General features: G+C 53.8%; 1 protein-coding gene across 1 annotated transcript in view; it reads left to right on the forward strand.

The window, feature by feature from the left end:
* The window catches only part of LOC103167190 (mucin-22), a 28901-nt gene extending 4762 nt beyond the window's left edge, over positions 1–24139 (forward strand). Inside the window, exons 2-12 of the mRNA XM_039910819.1 lie at positions 10261–15045; positions 16347–16448; positions 16642–16769; positions 17159–17217; positions 17655–17797; positions 18693–18761; positions 18895–19057; positions 19878–20039; positions 20363–20451; positions 21976–22064; positions 23425–24139. Coding sequence (XP_039766753.1) covers positions 10320–15045; positions 16347–16448; positions 16642–16769; positions 17159–17217; positions 17655–17797; positions 18693–18761; positions 18895–19057; positions 19878–20039; positions 20363–20451; positions 21976–22064; positions 23425–23463 — 5769 coding nt within the window. The 5' untranslated portion in view covers positions 10261–10319 and the 3' untranslated portion in view covers positions 23464–24139. The remainder of the gene's footprint in view (positions 1–10260; positions 15046–16346; positions 16449–16641; positions 16770–17158; positions 17218–17654; positions 17798–18692; positions 18762–18894; positions 19058–19877; positions 20040–20362; positions 20452–21975; positions 22065–23424) is intronic.
* Positions 24140–24346: the final 207 nt, after the last annotated feature.

Here is a 24346-nt window from a genome sequence, read left to right on the forward strand (position 1 = left end):
CCTCCTTGGCCTCTCAGATGCCTTTGACACTGTAGACCATCCCCTTCTCCTCCACACCTTATCTCATTTTGGCTTCACGGACTCCGTCCTCTCCCAGTTCTCCTCTTATCTCTCTGGCCGATCATTTTCGGTCTCCTTCGTGGGCTCCTCCGCTCCCTCCCATCCTCTAACTGTAGGAGTTCCTCAAGGGTCAGTTCTTGGCCCTCTTCTGTTCGCCATCTACACTCACTCCCTCGGTGAACTCATCTGCTCTCACGGCTTCAACTATCATCTTTACGCAGATGACACACAGATCTATATCTCTGCCCCTGTCCTCTCCCCCTCCCTTCAGGCTCGTATCTCCTCCTGCCTCCAGGACGTCTCTACCTGGATGTCTGCCCGCCACCTAAAACTCAACATGTCCAAAACTGAGCTCCTTATCTTCCCTCACAAACCCTGTCCTCTCCCTGACTTCCCTATCACTGTGGATGGTATGACCATCCTTCCGGTCTCTCAAGCCCGCAACCTCGGTGTCATCCTTGACTCGGCTCCCTCATTCACCCCAAACATCCAATCCGTCACCAAGACCTGCCGGTCTCACTTTTATAATATCCCCAAGATCCGCCCTTTCCTTTCCACCCAAACGGCTATCTTACTGGTACAGGCTCTCATAATATCCCGGCTGGATTATCGTGTCAGCCTTCTCTCTGATCTTTCCTCCTGTCTCTCCCTGCTCCAATCTATTCTTCACTCCGCTGCCCAGCTCATCTTCCTGCAGAAACACTCTGGGCATGTCACTCTCCTTCTTAAAAACCTCCAGTGGTTGCCTATCAACCTCCGCACGAAACAAAAACTTCTCATTCTAGGCTTCGAGGCTGTCCATCCCCTTGCTCCCTCCTACCTCTCCTCCCTTCTCTCTTTCTACTGCCCACCCCGCACGCTCCGCTCCTCTGCCACCCACCCCCTCACCGTCCCCCGTTCGCACCTATCCCGCCGTCGACCCCTGGCCCACGTCCTCCCGCTGTCCTGGAACGCCCTCCCTCCTCACCTCCGCCAAACTAACTCTCTTCCCCTCTTCAAAGCCCTACTGAGACCTCACCTCCTCCAAGAGGCCTTTCCAGACTGAGCTTCCCCTTTTCCCTCTGCTCCCTCTGCTGCCTCTCTGCCCCCCCTTCACCTCCCCTCAGCTAAGCCTCCTTTCCCCCCTTTCCCTCTGCTCCTCCCCCTCTCCCTTCCTTTCCCCCCAGCACTGTGCTCATCCGCTCATTTGTATATATTTTTATTACCCTATTTATTTTGTTAATGAGATGTACATCCCCTTGATTTCATTTATTGCTGTTGTTTTTGTCTGTCTGTCTCCCCCGATTAGACTGTAAGCCCGTCAAAGGGCAGGGATTGTCTCTCTCTGTTGCCGAATTGTACATTCCAAGTGCTTAGTACAGAGCTCTGCACATAGTAAGCACTCAATAAATACTATTGAATGAATGAATGAATGAATGAATGGCATTTATCGAGTGCTTTCTGTGTGCGAGCACTGTACTAAGCACTTGAGAGAGGACAGTATAACAGAGTTGGTTGACTCATTCCCCAACCACAGTGAGCTTACAGTCTGAGGATGGGGGTGGGGGGCAGACATCAGTAGAAATGAATAAATTACGATATGGCCATAATTGCTGTGGGGTTGATTGAGGGGTGAATAAAGGGAACAGATCCAAATGCAAGAGTGATGCAGAAGCGAGGGGAAAAAGAGGGAGTGAGGGCTTAGTCCAGGAGGGCCTGGTGGAGATGTGTTTTTAATAAGACTTTGAAGGTGGGGAAGAGCGATTGTCTATAAGAGGTGAAGAAGGAGGGCGTTTCAGGCCAGAGGCAGGGTACCGTGAGCGACGAAGGTAGGCTGACATTCGAGGAGCAAAGTTTCCAGGCTGAGTTGTAGCAGGAAATCAGGGAGGTGAGGAGGAGTAAGGTGACTGAGTGGTTTAAAGGCTACCGTAACACATTAAGTTCTTAATGTGTTTGGAGAACTGTAGCAGGTGCTGAGAGGTTTGCGTTGGATTGAAGGGCCCCAATGGCTTTTAGCCTCCTGACGGCAGAGGGAGGCGTTTCGGTTCTGCCTCGAAGCCCGTGAGCCCGTTAAGGCCAGGCAATGTGTCTGCTGATTCCACTGTAGTGGACTCTCCCAAGCGCTCAGGACGGTGCCCTGCAAAGACTCTCCCAACAGAATTAACAGATGCGTTTCCAGCCCCTAACGCGTTTACGGTCCCGAGAGGCAGCACCGAAACGCCCCCCTCTGCCATGAGGACGTCTTAGGAGGCCAAAGGCCACGGGGCCCGATATGAGGTAGAGGTGAGAATCGGGCAGGGAGAGGCCGCAAGTCAGGGTGACGCAGAAGGGAGTGGGAGAAGAGGAGAGGAGGGCTTAGTCAGGAAAGGCCTCTTGGAGGAGGAGATGGGCCTCCAGTTTTGGCCCTGTGCCCAGCTGGTGTTCCAGGACTGAGCCCCAAACTGCTCGAGTGTGTAGAGGTGGGGTCCCCTAGAGCAGGGGGCAGGGGTACCCTCCCCCCGAGGCCTTGAAGGAGGCAAGGTGCCCCTCCTGGGCTTCCCCCAAGCAGGGAACCGGTTCCTGGCACCTGGGCAGGACAGGGTAAACCCGAACTTCCATCTGTCACGGTGAGGTTGCATCTGCCATCACGGCGGGCCCCGGCTCTTACTCTCCCCTGTTGAAGACCAGAAATTGGAAAAGTGTCGTGGCCTAGTGGAGAGATCCCGGGCCTGGGAGTCAGAAGGACCTGGGTTCTAAATCTGGCTCTGCCTACTGCTGGCGGGGCGACCTTGGGTGAGTCTATTTAAATTTTCTGGGTCTCGGTTTCCTCAACTGTAAAACGGGGATGCCTGTTCTCCTTCAGTCTGTTGATTGTAGTTATTGAGCACTTAGTGCGCAGAACATCGTCCTAAGAGCTTGGGAGTGTACAATATAACAGACACATTCCCTGCCTACCACGAGCTTAGTCTTACAGGAAGGAATTTTCAGGATAGAGGACGAGCCACCATAAAAAAACAATAACAACAGATTATCTTGTATCCACCCCAATGCTTAGTACATTTTTTTAAAATGGCATTTGTTAAGCGCTTACTATGTGCCAGGCACTGTTCTAAGCGCTGGAGTAGATCCAAGCTAGTCAGGTTGGACACAGTCCCTGTTCCACATGGGGCTCACAGACTCAGTCCTTATTTTACAGATGAGGACACTGAGGCACAGGGAAGTGAAGTGACTTGCCCGAGGTCACCCAACAGACAAGTGGGGGAGCTGGGATTAAAACCCAGGACCTTCTGATTCACAGACCTAACCTCTATCCACTAGCCCACACTGTTTCTGACATTGCCTGGCACATAGTAAGTGCTTAATAAGTACCATAATTATTATTATTATTATTATCACATTGCCTGTTGCATAGTAAGCACTTAACAAATACCATTTTTTTAAAAAGTTGACCAGAAGACTCCCATGGTTTGGGCCTTCAGGCTTTCTCGGGCCCAAGGCAGGGCTCTGGGACAGCCCCAGGGAGATCACTCAGACCTAATACTACTAATAACTGCGATATTCGGTAAGCGCTTACTATGTGCCAAGCACTGTTCTGCGCTGGGGTAGATCCAAGCTCATCATGTCGGACACGGTCCCTGTCCTACATGGGGCTCGCAGTCTTAATCCCTATTTCACAGATGAGGTCACTGGGGCCCAGAGAAACGAAGTGACCTGCCCGAGGTCACACAGCCGACACACGGAGGAGCCGGGATGAGAACCCCGGTCCTCTGACTCTCAAGCCCGGGCTCTTTCCATTAGGCCGTGCTGTTTCCGGCGCCGAATCTCCGGGTGCTTTGTGTCGGTCTCTGTTTACCTGTCTCCAGGCTCCCTGTCTCCCTTCCCCGTCCCTCACGGGACTCGTTCTCCCCGCCTCCTCCTCCTCCCCCGAAGGTGTGGTGCCTGGCTTTCTCATCCCAGAATGAGGCATTATCAGGTGGGCCTACCCAAGGCGCCCTTTGACCACAGCGGGGAGGAAGGAGGCACAGCCCATCTCCCTCTCTGTAGTCAGTACCAGGCTACGGGTTGGGCTGGACGATTCCTGGGTCAAAGGTCTCTGGAGTTCCTCTTATATTTTCGATCCACCGCTCCCCTCCACCCCAGACTCTCATTTCCAGGGTTGCCCCCGGCGGCAACGGACGAGGCAGAGGCGACGGATTCCCCTGTCCTCGCCCTGAGCGGCCCAAGAAGATGCTGGGATTCTGGCTCCCGCTCTTCCTGGCCTGCCTCGCTGCGACGGCCCAGGGTACGTGAGACCCTTCGCACGGGTCTTCCCTGGATTCTCCCAGATTCCCCACTCTCTCTCTCCTGCTTCTCCATCTCTCCCCATCTTCCTCCTTTTCCGGCTCCCCGGATTCCTCCGTGGGGCTAGCCTCCTCTGTCTCTCTGTCCCCACCTCGACCCATCTTCCCGGGGTTCTCGAAAAGAGCTGTCAGGGATTTATGAAGGGATGAGTTTTGTGTGTGTGTTTTTTTTTTTACTTAATGGCATTTGTTAAGCACTTACTATGTGCCCGGCACTGTTCTAAGCCCTGGAGTAGATCCAAGCTAATTAGACTGGACGCAGTCCCTGTCCCGTATCTTCACCCCCATTTTACAGATGAGGTAAGCGAGGGACAGAGAATTAAAGTGACTTGCCCAAGGTCACACAGCAGGAGGGTGATGGAGTGGGGATTAGGAGCCAGGACCTCTCCCGGGTTCTTTCCGCTAGGTCACCTGTGTCTGAGAATGGCTCAGTGATCTCTTCTCTCCCCTCCGCAGAGCCTGGGGTTAAGGGGGCCAGTGAACCTCAGTGGGCTCTAATCCCAGCTCCACCACTTGTCTGCTGCATGATCTCGGGCAAGTCGTTTCACTTCTCTGGGCCTCGGTTTCCTCATCTGTAAAATGGGGATACTACTGCTAATGATGATGATGGTATTTGTTAAACACTTACTCTGTGCCAAGCACTGTTCTAAGCGCTGGGGAAGATACAAGGTAATCAGACTGTCCATGTGGGGCTCACAGTCTTCATCCCCATTTTACAGAGGAGGTCACTGAGGCACAGAGAAGTGAAATGACTTGCCCAAAGTCACACAGTGAGCCCCACATGAGACTGGGACTGTGTCCAACTCGATTTGCTTGCGTCCACCCCAGCGCTTAGTAGAGTGCCTGGCATATAGTAAGCGCTTAACAAATACCGTCATTCTTACAACTATTATTATTATTATTATCCCCTCCCCCATTAGCCTCCGGGCTAATTACGGCAGTTTGGAGAGACAACCCTGAAATACCACACCCCGCTAGGAGTGACTGACGGACCTGGGAGGATATTGGTGGTGGTGGGGTCGATACAGGGTGTGCTCATCTACCTGGTTTTTCCACTTTCTCCTCTTTCTCGAGCACTGCAGAGTTGGGGGGTGGGCACCTGCTAATTGTGTTTGGATTCTACTCTCTGAGTTTGCGTAATTAAAGATGGCAGCCGGGGGCCTGGGGGTGGGCCAGAGGTGGGGACGGTCTCAGGGGAGAGGGCAGGGCCAAAGGAAAATGATCCCACGGCAGAAAGGAGATGTATCGTACTCTCCGAAGCACTTATACAGTGCTCTGCATTGTGTAAATACCGCTGATCGAGTCATTCGCTGAGCGCTTAGTACAGTGCTCTGCACAGAGTAAGCGATCAGTACATACCGCTGATGGGGTGATTCCCCAAGTGCTTAGTACAGTGCTTTGCACACAGTAAACAGTAAATACCACTGATCGAGTGGTTCCCCAAGTGCTTAGTACAGTGTTTGGCACACCATAAACACTCAGTATATGCCATTGATGGAATGATTTCTCCAAGTGCTTAGTACAGTGCTCTGCACACAGTAATCGCTCAATAAATACCATTGATGGAGTGATTCCCCCAGCGCTCAGCACAGTGCTCTGCACAGTCAATGCTTAGTAAATACCATCGATGGTATACCACTCCTCAAGTGCTTAGTATTCATTCATTCATTCATTCAGTGGTATTTATTGAGCGCTGACTATGTGCAGAGCACTGTACTAAGCGCTTGGAATGTACAATTTGGCAACAGAGAGAGACAATCCCTGCCCAATAACGGGCTCACCGTCTAAATGGGGGAGACGGACAGCAGAGCAAAACACAACCAGGCAAAACAAGTGGTCTGGCATAGATACCACCAAGATAAATAGAATCATAGATATATACACATCATTAATTAAATAAATAGAGTAATAAATAATATATACAAATGAGCACAGTGCTGAGGGGAGGGGAAGGGGGAAGAGCGGAGGGCGGAAGAAGGGAATGGGGAGGGGAGCAGAGGGAAAGGGAGGGCTCAGTCTGGGAAGGCCTCCTGGAGGAGGTGAACTTTCAGTAGGGCTTTGAAGAGGGGAAGAGAGTTAGTTTGGCAGAGGTGAGGAGGGAGGGCGATCCAGGACAGCAGGAGGACATGGGCCGGAGTCGACGGCGGGACAGGCGCGAACGGGGGACGGTGAGGAGGTGACCGGCAGAGGAGCGGAGTGTACGGGGTGGGCGGTAGAAAGAGAGGAGGGAGGTGGGCAAGGGGATGGAGAGCTTTGAAGCCAAGAGTGAGGAGTTTTTGTTTCATGTGGAGGTTGATAGGCAACCACTGGAGATTTTTGAGGAGGGGAGTGACATGCCCAGAGTGTTTCTGTAGGAAGATGATCCAGGCAGGGGAATGAAGAATAGACTGGAGTGGGGAGAGACAGGAAGACGGGAGATCCGAGAGGAGGCTGATACAATAATCCAGCCAGGATATTTTGAGAACACGGTAATAGTTTGGATGGAGAGGAAAGGCCTGATCTTGGCGATATTGTGAAGGTGAGACCGGCAGGCATTGGTGACGGATTGGATGTGTGGGGTGAAATGAGAGAACGGAGTCAAGGATGATACCCAGGCTGCGGGTCCTTGAGACGGGAAGGATGGTCGTGTCGTCCACAGTAACAGGGAAGTCAGGGAGAGGACAGGGTTCGGGAGGGAAGAAAAGGAGCTCAGTCTTGGACATGTTGAGTTTTAGGTGGTGGGCAGACATCCAGGTAGAGATGTCCTGGAGGCAGGAGGAGATACGAGCCCGAAGGGAGGGGGAGAGGACGGGGCAGAGATGTAGATCTGTGTGTCATCTGCGTAGAGATGAGATAGTTGAAGATGTGAGAGCGAATGAGTTCACAGAGGGAGTGAGTGTAGATGGAAAACAGAAGAGGGCCAAGAACTGACCCTTGAGGAACCCCGACAGTTAGTGGATGGGAGGGGGTGGAGGAGCCCACGAAGGAGTCTGAGAATGAACGACCAGAAAGATAAGAGGAGAACCAGGAGAGGACGGAGTCCGTGAAGTCAAGATGAGATAATGTGTGGAGGAGAGGGGATGGTCCACACTGTCAAAGGCAGTACAGTGCTCTGCAGGCAACAACCATTCGGTATTGATTGATTAACTGATATGCGGAGGGAGGTGGCACAGATCTGGGAGGTAACAGAGAGGAGAGGTGTGGCGAGGGACAATGGGGTGGGGAGACGGGGCAGGGGGAGGAAGTGGGAAGCAGGAAGGTCCAATCTATCAATCAATCGTATTTATTGAGCAGTTTCTGTGGGCAGAGCACTGTACTGAGCATTTGGGAGAGTCCAATATAACAGCGTTGGTAGACACATTCCCCGTCCATGACAAGCTTAGAGTCTGAAGGGGGAGAGAGTCATGAATTGACTCTCATGAACTGAGTTGAGAAACAGTGCGGATCAGTGGAAAGAGCCTGGGCTTGGGAGTCAGAGGTCATGGGTTCGAATCCCGCTCCGCCACTTGTCAGCTGTGTGACTTTGGGTAAGTCACTTCACTTCTCTGGGCCTCAGTGACCTTATCTGTAAAATGGGCATTAAGACTGTGAGCCCCACGTGGGACAACCTGATTACCTTGTATCTACCCCAGTGCTTAGAACAGTACTCCGCACATAGCACTTAACAAATACCAACATTATTATTATTATTATGAATATAACATTGCCCCCCAAGGAGATTGGGCCCACTTGGATACGAGGACAGCTTCCCAGCACTTAAAGTTCTGGTAGAGAAAATAAATTTTATTTATCTCTATTACTGTCTGCCTCACCGTCTAGACAGGAAAATTGTTGTGGGTAGGGAATGTGTCTGTCAGATTGTTCTACTGGACTTTCCCAAGTGCTTAATCCAGTGTTCTGCAAAGAGCAAAGGCTCAGGCAGCGATTGTTAGAGGAGGAAGAAGTGTAAGGGAGGAGGCAGGGTAGGGATTACCCCTACCAATTCTGTTGTACTGGACTCCCCTTAACGCTGACTGTGCAGTAAGCGTTCAGTAAGAACCACTGAGGCAGCACAGAAGAGGAGGAGGAAGAGTGGAAAGACGGTGAGGAGGGGGTGGCTGGGTCCTAGCTGCCAGGGTGCCGAGTGGGCTGGGGAAGCGAAGAGGCTTGAAATCCAGAATGAGGGGGAGGGAGCCGAGGGAAAGAGAAGCAGCCTGGTCGAGTGGATAGAGCACAGGCCTGGGAGTCAGAAGGACCTGGGTTCTTATCCCGGCTTCGCCCCTTGTCTGCTGTGTCACCTTGGGCAAGCCTCCTAACTTCTCTGGGCCTCGGTTACCTCATCTGAAAATGGGGATCAAAGCTGTGAGCACTATGTGGGACAGGGACTGTATCCAACCTGATTGAATTGTACCTACCCCAGCGCTTAGTACAGTGCCTAAAAAATGGAAGCTGGGGAGGGGGCTGAGGGAAGGTGTGGGGGGGAAGACTTCTAGGAGTTAATTCCACCCCTCCGGGGACCCTGCATAACAACACATGGTTCCCTGGTTTCGTAACTGTTTCTTCCAGAGAACAACACCATTTCTGTGTCACGTTACCAAGGAGCAGAGTCCAACTCTGCCCACGCCTCACTGATTCAGAGCCCAGTGTTCGGCCCACGGCCCACGGAGGAACCCCGAAGTGGCCCCACCAGGGATTCGAGCGACGGTCCATCCCGGCCCTTTCCTGCCTCTGAAGGGATTGGGCCTCAGTTGCCTCCTCTGTAAAATGGGGAGGAAGTCTGTGAGCCTCCATGTGGGACAGGGACCGTGTCCAACCTCATTATCTAGCATCTACCCCAGTGCCTGGCACACAGTGAGCGCTTAACAAATACCAATCAGCGTGGCTTAGTGGAAGGAGGACGGACTTCGGGCTCAGACGTCGGGGGTTCTTATCCCAACTCTGCTACTTGTCAGCTGTGTGACTTCGGGCAAGTCATTTAACTTCTCCGTGCCTCAGCGCTGGGGGAGATCAAGCTCATCAGGTTGTCCCACGTGGGGCTCACAGTCTTCATCCCCATTTTACAGAGGAGAGAACTGAGGCACAGAGAAGTGAAGTGACTGGCACAAAGCCACGCAGCTGATAAGTGGCAGAGCGGGGATTAATCCTTCTGAATCCCAGTTCCGGGCTCTAGCCACTACGTCATGCTGCTTTCTACTGTTACTGCATTGTTACTATTTTACCTTTATTCCAGGGTCACCTTTATTCTATTCTATTTGGCCTGATGACCCCCATCAATCAGTGGAATTTATTGGGCACCTACTGTGTGCAGAGCTCTGTTTGAAGCACTTGGAAGAGTCCATATTAGTCCATAAGAGTCCACAGGGGTCCACAGAGGGATTTGGAAGACTCGTTCCCCGCCCACAAGAAGCACGGAAAACATCCAGGCTGGGCCAATCCTCAATGAAACTAAGACCTGGGAGTGGGACAGGGACTGGGTCCGACCTGATAAACTCGTATAATAACAATAATTAATAATTATGGTATTTGTTAAGCGCTTACTATGTGCCAAGCACTGTTCTAAGCACTGGGGTAGATACAAGGTAACCAGGTTGTCCCACGTGGGGCTCACAGTCTTAATCCCCATTTTACAGATGAGGTAACTGAGGAACAGAGAAGTTAAGTGACTTGCCCAAAGTCACACAGCTGGCAAACGACAGAGCTGGGATTAGAACTCATGACCTCTGACTCCCAAACCAGGGCTCTTTCCACCGAGTGACGCTGCTTCTATATCTACCCCAGTGCTTAGAACAGTGTTTGACACATAATAAATGCTCAACAAGTACCATAAAACTAAAAAGATCTTGGGAGAGTGAGGGGAGAGGGGTGGGTGTGAGATGGCACTTCGATCGTGGCTCATAAACATCTTTTGCCCCAGCCAATTTCAAATCTCCACTTCTGTTGGCAGACTCGACATTCATCAGAGCAGATGTCACAGGCTCAGCAGACACACCCACCGTATCCGGGATGACCGCTTCTTCGTCCGCCACGGACCCATCTGGATCTCCAGACATGGCCCCCACCACAGCCGAAACCACAGTTTTCTCAGCAGGGACCACAGACACGGCAACCTCCTCAGCGTGGACGACCACCTTCTCGTCCACCGCAACGGAGACCTTGAGCCCTACAACTACATCTGCTGGGACCACGGATGCGGCATCCACCGCATCCGGTACGACCGCTTCTTCCTCCACCACGGCCCCGACCGGACCTCCGGACATGGCCTCCACCACAGCTGATACCACAGTTTCCTCAGCGGGGCCCACAGACACAGCAACCTCCACAGTGCGGACGACCACCTTCTCGTCCACTGCAATGGAGACACCAAATGATACGGCATCCACTGCATCTGGGATGACCACTTCTTCGTCTACCACGGCCCCAACTGGATCTCCAGACACGGCCTCCACCACAGCCGCTACCACAGCTTCCTCAGCCACCACAGTGGGGACCACAGACACGGAAACCTCCTCAGCGTGGACGACCACCTTCTCATCCACCTCAATGGAGACCTTGAGCTCTGCAACCACATCGGCTGGGACTACAGACACGACATCCACCACATCTGGGATGACTGCTTCCTCATCCACCGCGGCCCCGACCAGATCTCCAGACACGGCCTCCACCACAGCCGGTACCACAGCTTCCTCAGACACCACAGTGGGGACCACAGACACGGCAACCTCCTCAGCATGGACGACCACCTTCTCATCCACTGCAACAGAGACCTTGAGAACTACAACCATTTCAACTGGGACTATGGATACGGCATCCACCGCATCCGGGATGACCACTTCTTCATCCACCACGGCCCCGACTGAATCTCCAAACACAGCCTCCACCACAGCCGACACCACAGCTTCCTCAGCCACCACAGTGGGGACCACAGACACGGCAACCTCCTCAGCGTGGACGACCACCTTCTCATCCACTGCAACAGAGACCTTGAGAACTACAACCATTTCAACTGGGACTATGGATACGGCATCCACCGCATCCGGGATGACCACTTCTTCATCCACCACGGCCCCGACTGAATCTCCAAACCCAGCCTCCACCACAGCCGACACCACAGCTTCCTCAGCCACCACAGTGGGGACCACAGACACGGCAACCTCCTCAGCGTGGACGACCACCTTCTCATCCACCCCAACGGAGACCTTGAGCTCTGCAACCACATCGGCTGGGACTACAGACACGGCATCCACCACATCTGGGATGACCGCTTCCTCGTCCACCACGGCCCCGACCGGATCTCCAGACACGGCCTCCACTACAGCTGATACCACAGCTTCCTCAGCCACCACACCGGGAGCCACAGACACAGCAACCTACTCAGCATTGACGACTACCCTCTTGTCTACTGCAACGGAGACCCTGCCCGACATGGCAACCACCACAACTGGGATGACAGCTTCTTTGTCCACCACGGCCCCGACCAGATCTCCAGAAACGGCCTCCACCACAGCCGATACCACAGTTTCCTTAGTCACCACACCGGGGTCCACAGACACGGCAACCTCTTCAGCTTGGACGACCACCTTCTCGTCCACTGCAACGGAAACCTTGAGCTCTGCAACCACGTCGGCTGGGACCATGGACACAGCATCCACCGCATCTGAGATGACCACTTCTTTGTCCACCACGGCCCCGACTGGATCTCCAGGCACGGCCTCCACCACAGCTGATACCACAGCTTCCTCAGCCACCGCACCAGGGACCACAGACACAGCAACCTCCTCAATGTGGATGACCACCTTCTTGTCCACTGCAACGGAGACCCTGACCAACACAGCATCCACTATATCCGGGATGACCTCTTCTTCGTCCACCATGGCCCCAACTGGATCTCCAGACACGGCCTCCACCACAGCCGATACCACAGCTTCCTCAGTCACCACAGTGGGGACCACAGATACGACAACCTCTTCAGCTTGGACGACCACCTTCTCGTCCACTGCAACGGAAACCTTGAGCTCTGCAACCACGTTGGCTGGGACCACGGACACGGCATCCACCACATCTGGGATGACCGCTTCTTCGTCCACCATGGCCCCGACTGGATCTCCAGACCCGGCCTCCACCACAGCTTCCTCAGCCACCACACCGGAGGCCACAGGCACAGCAACCTCCTCAGCTTGGACGACCACCCTCTCGTCCACTGCAACGGAGACCTTGACCGACACGGCATCCACTGTATCCGGGATGACCGCTTCTTCGTCCACCACAGCACCGACCGGATCTCCAGACACGGCCTCCACCACAGCTGATACCACAGCTTCCTCAGCCACCGCACCAGGGACCACAGACACAGCAACCTCCTCAATGTGGATGACCACCTTCTTGTCCACTGCAACGGAGACCCTGACCAACACAGCATCCACTATATCCGGGATGACCTCTTCTTCGTCCACCATGGCCCCAACTGGATCTCCAGACACGGCCTCCACCACAGCCGATACCACAGCTTCCTCAGTCACCACAGTGGGGACCACTGACACGGCAACCTCTTCAGCTTGGACGACCACCTTCTCTTCCACTGCAACAGAAAACGTGAGCTCTGCAATCACGTCGGCTGGGACCATGGACACGGCATCCACCGCATCTGAGATGACCGCTTCTTCATCCACCATGGCCCCGACTGGATCTCCAGACACGGCCTCCACTACAGCTGATACCACAGCTTCCTCAGCCACCACACTGGAGGCCACAGACACAGCAACTTCCTCAGCTTGGACAACCACCTTCTCGTCCACCGCAACGGAGACCTTGAGAACTACAACCATTTCAACTGGGACCACGGACCTGGCATCCACCGCAACTGGGATGACCGCTTCTTCGTCCACCACGGCCCCGACTGGATCTCCAGACCCGGTCTCCACCACAGCTGATACCACAGCTTCCTCAGCCACCACCCCGGAGGCCACAGGCACAGCTACCTCCTCAGCTTGGACAACCACTCTCTCGTCCACTGCAACGGAGACCCTGACCGACACGGCATCCACCGCATCTGGGATGACCACTTCTTCGTCTACCATGGCCCCAACCGGATCTCCAGACACGGCCTCCACCACAGCCGATACCACAGTTTCCTCAGTCACCACAGTGGGGACTACAGACACGGCAACTTCCTCAGCTTGGACAACCACCTTCTCGTCCACTGCAACGGAGACCTTGAGCTCTGCAACCACATTGGCTGGGACCACGGACACGGCATCCACTGCATCTGAGATGACCGCTTCTTCGTCCACCATGGCCCCTACTGGATCTCCAGACACGGCCTCCATCACAGCCAATTCCACAGCTTCCTCAGCTACCACACCAGGGACCACAGACACGGCAACCTCCTCAACGTGGATGACCACCTTCTCGTCCACTGCAACGGAGACCCTGACCAACCCGGCCTCCACTATATCTGGGATGACCACTTCTTCATCCACCACGGCCCCGACTGGATCTCCAGACACGACCTCCACCACAGCTGATACCACAGTTTCTTCAGTCACCACAGTGGGGACCACAGACACGGCAACCTCTTCAGCTTGGACGACCACCTTCTCATCCACTGCAACGGAGACCTTGAGCTCTGCAACCACGTTGGCTGGGACCATGGACACAGCATCCACCACATCTGGGATGACCGCTTCTTCGTCCACCATAGCCCCGACTGGATCGCAAGACACGGCCTCCACCGCAGCTGATACCACAGCTTCCTCAGCCACTACACCGGAGGCCACAGACACAGCGACCTCCTCAGCTTGGACGACCACCCTCTCGTCCACTGCAACGGAGACCCTGACCGACACGGCCTCCACTATATCCGGGATGACCGCTTCTTCGTCCACCACGGCCCCTACCGAATCTCCAGACACGGCCTCCACCACAGCCGATACCACAGCTTCCTCAGCTACCGCACCGGGGACCACAGGCACGGCAACCTCCTCAACGTGGATGACCACCTTCTCGTCCACTGCAACGGAGACCCTGACCAACGCGGCATCCACTATATCCGGGATGACCGCTTCTTCCTCCACCATGGCCCCGACTGGATCTCCAAACACGGCCTCCACCACAGCCGATACCACAGCTTCCTCAGCTACCGCACCGGGGACCACAGACATGGCCACCTCCTCAACGTGGATGACCACCTTCTCGTCCACTGCAACGGAGACCCTGACCGACACGGCATCCACCATATCTGGGATGACCACTTCTTCGTCCCCCACGGCCCCGACTGGATCTCCAGACACGACCTCCACCATAGCCTTGACCACAGCTTCCTCATTCACCACAGCGGGGACCACAGACATGGCAACCTCTTCAGCTTGGTCGACCACCTTCCCGTCCACCTCAACGGAGACCTTGAGCTCTTCAACCATGTCAGCTGGGACCACAGACACAGCATCGACCGCATCTGGGATGACCTCTTCTTCCTCCACCACGGCCCCATCTGGATCTCCAGACACGGCCTCCACGACAGGCTTGACCACAGCTTCCTTAGCCACCACACCAGGGCCCTCAGACACATCAACCTCCTCAGCGTGGACGCCCACCTTCTCGTCCACCTCAACGGAGACCCTGACCGACACTGCATCCACCACATCTGTGGCAACCGATTCTTCTTCGGTCACGACCTCTGCTTTCGTCTCTTCAACTACTGTTCAAAGCACTTCCACACCCATTGTGACAGCAGGTCAGTTCTCTCTTTGAGAAACAGCAAGGTCTAGAGGAAAGAACCTGGGCCTGGGAGTCTGTGGACCTTTCATTCAAACATTCAATCATATTTATTGAGCACTTACTATGTGCAGAGTACTGTACTGAGCGCTTGAATGTACAATTTGGCAACAGGACCTGGGTTCTAATCCCAATTCCACCACTTACCCACTGTGTGACCTCAGGCAAGTCACTTAACTTTTCTGAGCCTCAGGTCCCTCACTTGCAAAACGGAGATTCTCTACCTGTCCTCCTTCTTGCTTAGATGTGGGACCTGTTGATCAACTCGTATCTACCCCAGCAATCGATCAAGCATATTTACTGAGCGCATGTTGTGTGCAGAGCACTGTACTAAGCACTTGGGACAGTACAACATGACAGAGTTGGTAGACACATTCCCTGTCCACTGAAAGCTTTTAGTACAGTGCTTAGTACAGTGCTTGGCACATAGTAAGTGCTTGGAGAAGAAACGTGGCCTAGTGGATAGTCAGTCAGTCAGTCAATCAATCGTATTTATAGAGCACTACTGTGTGCAGAGCACTGTAATAAGCACTCGGGCGAGTACAATATAACAATAACAGACCCATCCCCTGCCTACAACGAGCTTACAGTCTAGAGGGGGATAGAACACAGGTCTGGGAATCAGAAGAACCTGCATTCTATTCTCGGCTCCTCTACTTGTCTGCCATGTGACCTTGAGCAAGTCACTTCATTTCTCTGGGCCTCAGTTTATCTCCTCTGTAAAAATGGGGATTAAGACTGTGAGTCCCGGGTGGGACATGGACTGTGTCCAACTGGATGACCTTTTCCCTCTAGACCGTAAATTTGTTAAGGGCAGGAAACGTGTCTGCTAATTCTGTTGTACGGTACGGCGCTTATTCAGTAGAGAAACAGCGTGGCTTAGTGGAAAGAGCCCAGCCTTGGGAGTCAGGGACCATGGGTTCGAATCCCGGCTCCGCCACTTGTCAGCTGTGTGACTTTGGGCAAGTTACTTCACTTCTCTGTGCCTCTGTGACCTCATCTGTAAAATGGGGACTAAGACTTTGAGCCCCATGTGAGACAACCTGATTACTTTGTATCTACGCCAGCTCTTAGAACAGTGCTTGGCACATAGGAAGCGCTTAATAAATACCATTATTATTATTGTTATTACTCTCCCGAGCATTTAGTGCAGTGCTCTGCACATAACAAGCGCACAAAAAGGACCACTGATTGACTAACAATACCACGATGACGACGATGATAATAATGATGATGACCATTATCGCTTCTCCCTTCCAGGTCCCTGCCAAAATGGAGGAATCTGGAATGGGACCAGCTGTTCCTGCCTCAGTGGCTCTTTTGGCTCCAACTGCCAGAATCTGCAGGACATCATCTTCTTAGGTTAGTCTGTTGGGGCGCCCAGAGTCCCTGACCCGGGGGACCCCCTCCCCAGTCCACCACTGCCTCTGGCCCCACACCACTGGGCGAGCGAGGTCATCGCCCCGACCCCTGGGGAGCAGGCAGGACGAAAGTGGGGCGCATTTCGTACCCCGACCCGGCAGGGCCTGCTCAGGACAATGGCTGCTTCCCACAGAGCCCCCGGTGAATGTCAACGTCACGGTGCTGCTGTCCGTCAAGGTGACCAACCATAATTTCTCCAAGAACATGGAGAACCCTTCCTCAGAGGATTATCGGAATTTCACCGCCTTGTTCCATGCGCAGGTGAGCCAACCGTCGAGACTTACTTCATTCATTCATTCTTTCATTCGTATTTATTGAGTTCTTACTGCGTGCAGAGCACTGTACTAAGCGCTTGGAAGAGTCCAATAGAACAATGAACAGGCACATTCCCTGCCCACAACGAGCAAGATGACCAACCCCGCTCCGTCCCCTGGGCTGGACTGTGAGAGGCTCCTCGCGGCCTCCGGGAGACCCTGACCACCGCTCGGGGAGGGGGACCAGTTGGGTTGGACTGGACGGTCTGGGGAGAGGGGGTGGGGAAACTCCCAGGCAGTGAAGAGTCAGATGCCAATCCCGACTTTGGGGGTTCAGGAGGCGGGAGGAGTGGAAGAGGGCTGGGCGGGTGACCTGCGACCCTTTTACGTTTTCAGATGGACAAGATTTATGAGAACATCACTGAGTATCGAGGAGTACAAATTAACAAACTAACGTAAGGATTGAGGACCGGTCGTGGGATCGTGAGGTGACGGGGAGAATGAGCTCTTTCAGTTCCACCCCCATGTCTCCCTTACTTAAGCAACGTGGCCTAGTGGATAGACCGTGGCCTGGGAGTCAGAAGGACCTGGGTTCTCATCCCGGTTCTGCCGCTGGTCTGCTGGGTGACCGTGGGCAAGTCACTTCACTTCTCTGGGAGCATGGAAGGATTGATTGATTGATCGGCCCACTCATGCCACTGCCCCACCCCCTCTGGATGCCAGGCCGGACAACTCCCTGCCCTCATGGAGTTTACCACCTCCCCTCCGTCCCCACCCCAACCGCCCCACCCCCTATCACGGCCTCCTCTCGGTCCCTGAATTCAGGGTGGGGACCCAATCTGCCCTGGCCCGATACCGGAGAGGGTTAAATCCTGATTTCCTGTGGCCTTAGAAATGGCAGTATCGTGGTGGACTATGACGTCATCGTGGAGATCGGGTACTCACCCAGATACGAGGAGATGTTCCAAAATCTCACCAAAGAAATAGAGATCAGGATCAAGGATGCCACAGCCGTCAACCAGACGGACTGCTCAGGTGAATTCCCCGGGGTTGCGGCGTTCCTGGGGACCGGGGAGATGAGGATGACGATCGCTGTATTTGTTTTCTGTCAAGCACTGTGCTAAGCACTGGGATGGTTTAAAGCTAATCAGGTTGGACCCAGTCCCTGTCCCACCTGGGGCTCACAGTCTTCAGCCCCGTTTTGCAGATGAGGGAACTGAGTCCCAGAGAAGTGAAGTGACGCGACAAAGCTCACACAGCAGACGAGTGGCAGGCCCTGGCTCATATGGTAGGCGGTAGGGAAACAAAGGGAAGCAGTTTGGCCTAGTGGATAGAGCCTGGGCCTGGGAGTGAGGAGGACCTGGGTTCCAATCTCGGCTCTGCCGCCCCTCTGCTGTCCGACTTTGAGCAAGTCACTTTACTTCTCTGGGCCTTAGTTCCCTCATCTCCTGGCTTAGCGGAAAGAGCCCAGGCTTGGGAGTCAGAGGTCGTGGGTTCTAATCCCCGCTCCGCCGCTTGTCAGCTGCGTGACTTTGGGCAAGTCATTTCACTTCTCTGGGTCTCAGTTACCTCGTCTGTAAAATGGAGATGAAGACCGCGAGCCCCACCTTGTAGCCACCCCAGAGCTTAGAACAGTGCTTGGCACATAGTAAGCACTTAACAAATATCATAATTATTATGATGATTATTATTGAAATGGGGTTGAAGACTGTGAGCCCCACGTGGGACGTGGACTGCGTCCAACCTGATTAGCTTGGATCTCCCCCAGTGCTTAGTTCAACACCTGGCACTTAGTAAGCGCTTAACCAATATCATAGAAAAAGAAAGAGAAGGGTCCTTCCACCCCACGGAGCCCAAGCCTTCAGATTGTTCTGTCTTGGGACCCGAAGAAGGTGGACAGAGCCTCTGTTTTCTCTTTCTCCCTTTGTAGTCCTGAACCTGTGTTACAATGAATCGGACACCAGGCTGATCCAAATATCTTCAACCTTTAATCCCCAAGGTAAGTGCTCGGTGTGGGTGGGGACTGTGGCACTGGGAGAGCCGGGCATGGGGGGCCGGCACCACGCCGACCTCCCAGCCTGACCCTAAGCTATTTCCCCTCTGGTCTTCCCCCCCACCCATCGTGGCAACAGAGCAGTGTAACAATAAGACGATCCCTGCGTTCTCCAAATTCTACCGCGTTGTGGAGGTGGGCGGGAAGCTGATCTGCGTCAACAACTGCACCCATGGCGTGCAGGGCTCCGTGAACTGCAACTGGGGGAAATGTCACCTGGAGCAATCCGGCCCCCGCTGCTAGTGAGTGACCGGTTCGCCGGGACCCTCGGCCTCCTCCCTTTATAACAATAATAATGACGATGATGGTATCTGTTAAGCGCTTACTATGTGCCAAGCACTATTCTAAGCACTGGAGTAAATACAAGCTAATCGGGTGGTCCCACATGGGGCTCACAGACTTAAATCCCTATTTTACAGAGGAGGGAACTGAGGCACTGAGAAGTGTAGTGGTTTGCCCGAGGTACACAGAGGACAATCCCCCCTCACAGCCCCCCAATGCTTACATCATGGCATAATGGACAGAGCCTGGAGTCAGAAGGGTGTGGGTTCTAATCCTGCTCTGCCGCTTGCCTGCTCTGTGACCGTGGGCAAGTCACTTCACTTCTCTGAGCCTCAGTTTCCTCAGGTGTAAAATGAGAATTAAGACTCTGAGCCCCATGTGGGACAGAGGCTGTGTCCAACCCGATTTGCTTGTATCCACCCCAGGGCTTAGTACACTGCCTAGCATAAAGGAAGCCCTTAGGAAATACCATAGTTATTATGTCCTTATCTGTCATTTATTTCTATTATCGCCTGTCTCCCCTCTTCTAAACTGTCAACTCCTTGTGGGAAGGCAATGTGTCTGTTCTATTGTTCTATTGAACTCTCCCAAGCGCCTAGTACAGAGCGCTTGGCATGGGCAGGGAATGTATCCGTTCTATTGTTATATTGTCCTCTCCCGAGCACTTAGGACAGTGCTCTGCACACAGTAAGCACTCGATAAATACGACTGACCGAATGAACGCATGGATTGACCCCTCTCTGTCTCTTTGTCTCTGTCCCCGTCTCCATCCCCGTCCAGCTGCGTCGCGACGGACACGCACTGGTACCGGGGCCAGCACTGCGAGACGCGCGTGTTGAAGATGGCGGTGTACGGGGGTCTGGGAGCAGCTGGGTTGCTGCTGGTTGTGGTCATCGTGGCCCTCTCCGTCTTCCTGCATCGATCCCGGGTCCGCTCCCGCAGGTGAGTCCCCACAAGCCGGGGGGAGGAAGCCCCGAGCCACCACGGACATGCCCACAGCCACATCTGGCTACAACCCAACCACATCCCTGGCCTTAGTCAGTCCCTCTGTCAGTCAATAGCATTTACTGAGCGCTTACTATGTGCAGAGCACTGGACTAAGCGTTTGGGAGAGCACAACAGAACAATAGACACATTCCCTCCAGCTTACAGGCTAGAGGAGGAGACAGACTCCCAGGCAGGCCCAGACCCCTCTCTGTCCACTCCCTCATTTTCCTGCAGCGGGGGTCGGGGAGGAAGGGGCTCAGCGACGTTTCTGTCTGCAGGGAATTTGACCGATTCAGCCCGTGGATGGAAGAGAACTCCGGGACGGACATCAGAGGCTTCCAAAATGTGGCCTGTGATGTTTGGGAAGGTAACGTCCGCTCCGGCCCCCTTCCCCCTCTGCTACCTCCCCTGGCCCTTGGGATCTTTGGGAAGGTAATGCCAGTTAGTCAGTTGGTCAGTCAGAATTTACTGAGCACTTACTGTGTGCAGAGCACTGGACTAAGCACTTGGGAGAAGACAATATGACACATTAACAGATAGGTTCCCTGACCTCAACCAGTTTGGGGTCTAGAGGGGGAGACAGACATTAATATAAATCAGTAAATGACATAAGTGCCGTGGAGCCGGAGGGAAAAAAGGGAGCAAAGTTGGGGCGACACCGGAGAGAGCGGAGAATAGGAAAGGAGGGCTTAATCAGGGAAGGCCTCTTGGAGGAGATGGGCCTTCAATAATGCTTCGAAGTGGGGGAGAGTCATCGTCTGTCAGATTTGAGGAGGGAGGACGAGGGGCAGGGCGTGGGCAAGGGGTTGGTGGCGAGGTGGAGGAGATGGGGGGCAGTGAGAAGGATGGCATTAGAGGAGCAAAATGTGCGGGCTGGGTCGGAGTAGGTAGGTGAGGTGAGGTAGCTAGGTGATGTCCACTTCGGCCTCCTTCACCGTCCGCCACCTCCCCCAGCCCCTGTGTAGGAGGTAGACTCTCGACCACCTATAGCCTAGACGGCTCCCTGTCCAGCCTCCTATGGGACGGCCTCCACCCCCTGCCCAGCTTCCTATGGGACGGCCTCCGCCTCCCAGACCACCACCAGCTGGACCCGCAGCTCACGAGCCACCAGGGCGGGGAGGAAGCGGGGAAAGGTGGGCATCCCAACCCGCTTGGGACTCGATCGCCATCAATCAATGGTATTTATTGAGCACTTACTGTATGTATTCAATTCATTCATTCAATAGTATTTATTGAGCGCTTACTATGTGCAGAGCACTGTACTAAGCGCTTGGAATGAACAAGTCGGCAGAAGACTTACTGAGTGCCTGGGAGAGAACAATATAATCGATCAGTGGTATTTATTTAGCACTTGCAGAGTGCAGAGCGCACAGAGCTGGTAGACACATTCCCTGCCCACAAGGAACTGACAGTCTAGAGGGGGAGACAGACATTAAAATAAAAAACAGCGTGAGGAGAAGTAGCGTGGCCCAGTGGCTACAGCCCAGGCCCGGGAGTCAGCAGGACGTGGGTTCTAATCCCGGCTCTGCCACTTGTCTGCTGTGGGACCTCGGGCAAGTCACTTCACTTCTCTGGGCCTCGGTTCCCTCACCTGGAAATGGGGATGAAGACTGTGAGCCCCCCGTGGGGCAGGGACTGTGTCCAACCCGATCAGCTTGGATCTCCCCCGGTGCTTAGAACAGCGCTTGACACTTTATAAGCGCTTAACAAATACCATCATTATTATTAGGATCAATGGGCAGAGATGGGCATAAGTGCCGGGGGGCTGAAGGGGAGGGGGATAAAGGGGGCAAATCCAGGTGCAGCCCAACTCCTCTCCAGGGTCCCTTCCCCACCCCGCCATCATCCCCGGGCCCTTCACAAGCCCTCAGTGCCTGCTTCCTCCCTGCAGACGACAGACTGAAGAATGACGAGTACAGCCTGTCCACAGTTTACAGCACCTTCCAGCCTTCTCTACATGGCATTGATGCCAATATCAAGGTAAGAAGCAGTGGGGAAGCAACGCCCCTTAGTGGACAGAGCCCGGGCCTGGAAGTCAGAAGGACCTGGGTTCTAATTCCGCCTCTTCCCCGTCTCATTTCGCTTCTCTGGGCCTCAGTTACGTCACCCATAAAATGGGGGTTAAAACGGTGGGCCCCAGGTGGGACAGGGACCTATGTCTAACCTAATTACCTTATATCTAGTACCCCGAAGCTTAGTACTGTGCTTGTAACATAGTGAGCACTTAACGAATACCATGATTATTACTATTATCGTCATTATTATTATCATCGCTTGCCAGCTGGGTGACTTGGGGCAAGTCACTTCACTTCTCTGGGCCTCAGTTCCCTCATCTGTAAAATGGCGATGAAGACTGGGAGCCCCACGTGGGACAACCCGATTACCTCCCAGAGTTTAGAACAGTGCATGGCACATAGTAAGCGCTTAACAAATACCATTATTATTATCATTATTGTTATTGTTATTATCATTACTGTGGAAGCAGCGCCCCCTAGTGGACCGAGCCGGGGCCTGGGAATCGGAGGACCCGGGTTCTAATTCCGCTCTGCCCCTTGTCGACTGTGGGATCTCGGGCAGATTCTCGTCGCTTCTCTGTGCCTCAGTTCCCTCATCTGTAAAATGGAGATTAGGACTAAGAGCCTCATGTGGGACAGGGACTGTGTCCAACCTGATTAACTAGTATCCACCCCAGCCTTTAGTGCAGTGCCTGGGCACATAGTAAAGGCTTAACAAATGCTACAATTATGATTATTATTATTATAATTATCATTGTATTTTTTAAGTGCTTACTATGGTTCCAGGTACTGTAATAGAGCTGGGGTAGAGACAGGTTAATTAGTTATTATCATCATCATTATTACCATTGTCATCATCATTATCACTATTATTAACATTATCATCATCATCAAGCGCTTACCAAATATCATGAAAAAAGCCCATCATTATTACTATTATTACCATCATCAAGAGCTTACCAAATATCATGAAAAAGACCCCGGACCTAACAAATACCATTAAGAAATTATTTTAAGAAAGCAGCACCAAATTCCCATTAGGCTCCGCCCTCGCGCTACAGGCTCATCCCCACCCCGGGTGCCATCTTGGGGTTTATGACAGGGACGAGGCCCTGGAGAGGAGTCTCCTTTCCGAGAGTCAGCCCGGTCCGGCCCTGAAGAGAAGCCCCGTGGCGGTGCTTCTGGGCCTCGGACTCCATAGCCAGGCCGGAGTCCCGTCTGCCCTGTTCTCTCCCGGATGAAGCTAGGGAGGGTTGGCCTTCCCAGCTGGAGCCTCCGCGATCCCCAGGCCTCACTGTCGTACCCCACTCTCCACCCCTGCACAGTTGCAGATCCAGAGGCCCGAGTGTGTGACGTCCCTGTGAGGGAGAAGGCGGTGAGAAATCGCCCTCCCAGCTCAGCTCCTCGACCCCCAAGGCCTCTCTGGGCGGTCCTGAGCTGGGCAGGGACCGGGGAGAGCCGGCTTGACCCACGGACCCTGTCACTTCTTGGACCAACGGAAGGACGGACGGCCCAGAGGAATCCCCTGGCCCCTCCCAGGCTGGGGGAGGAGGAAATTGAGATCAGAGTCCCTCAAGATCTGCACCTGTTTGGTCCCCAGTCCCTGGGGATCCGGGGAATCGGGGAGGGGGCTGAAATGATTCCCGGCATCCCTTCTGGACTGGGGATGCTACTGAGGAGCTGGGGGGGAGGGAGGAGGGGGCTCTGGACAACTGCCCCATCCTGGGGAGTCCGGTGACGGGTAGCACCCCAAAAAGTAAAGAGCGACCAACAACGGCCTCCAGGCTGGAGACTCATCTTCCCGTATACCTCGACCCCAGAAAGTCAGGGCTTCTCTCTCTCTCTTTCTGGAAATTTCCGGGACCAGGAGACCCCCTTCTGCTTGAGCTAAAGAAAGATCCGGCTGGCCCGGAGGTAGAAGATAGCCAAAGTGGTCTCGGGCCCGCCCCCAGATATCCCCAGGTGAGAAAGTCTGTCTAGTTTTCAGTTTTAAATGTAGAGCGTGAAAAGTCTTTGATAATAAAGTATTTTTTTAAACAAGCAGCTTCTGATTGAATGTCTCCTTCTCGTCTCTTGGGCAGCGTGTGAGGTTGCTGACTGCCAGGGGGATCCGTCGAATTGGAAGTTTGTTCCCTTACCCGGATGGCGGTGGCCTTTGCCCCCCTCCCGCCTCCAATCCCTTACTTTTCCCGCCAATCGTTGAACCGCTCTCTACCTCGTCTATCCAGTGTGGATGAAGACTGTGAG

The sequence above is a fragment of the Ornithorhynchus anatinus genome, chromosome X5 (genome assembly GCF_004115215.2).
Source record: "Ornithorhynchus anatinus isolate Pmale09 chromosome X5, mOrnAna1.pri.v4, whole genome shotgun sequence".
Lineage (NCBI taxonomy): Eukaryota > Metazoa > Chordata > Mammalia > Monotremata > Ornithorhynchidae > Ornithorhynchus > Ornithorhynchus anatinus.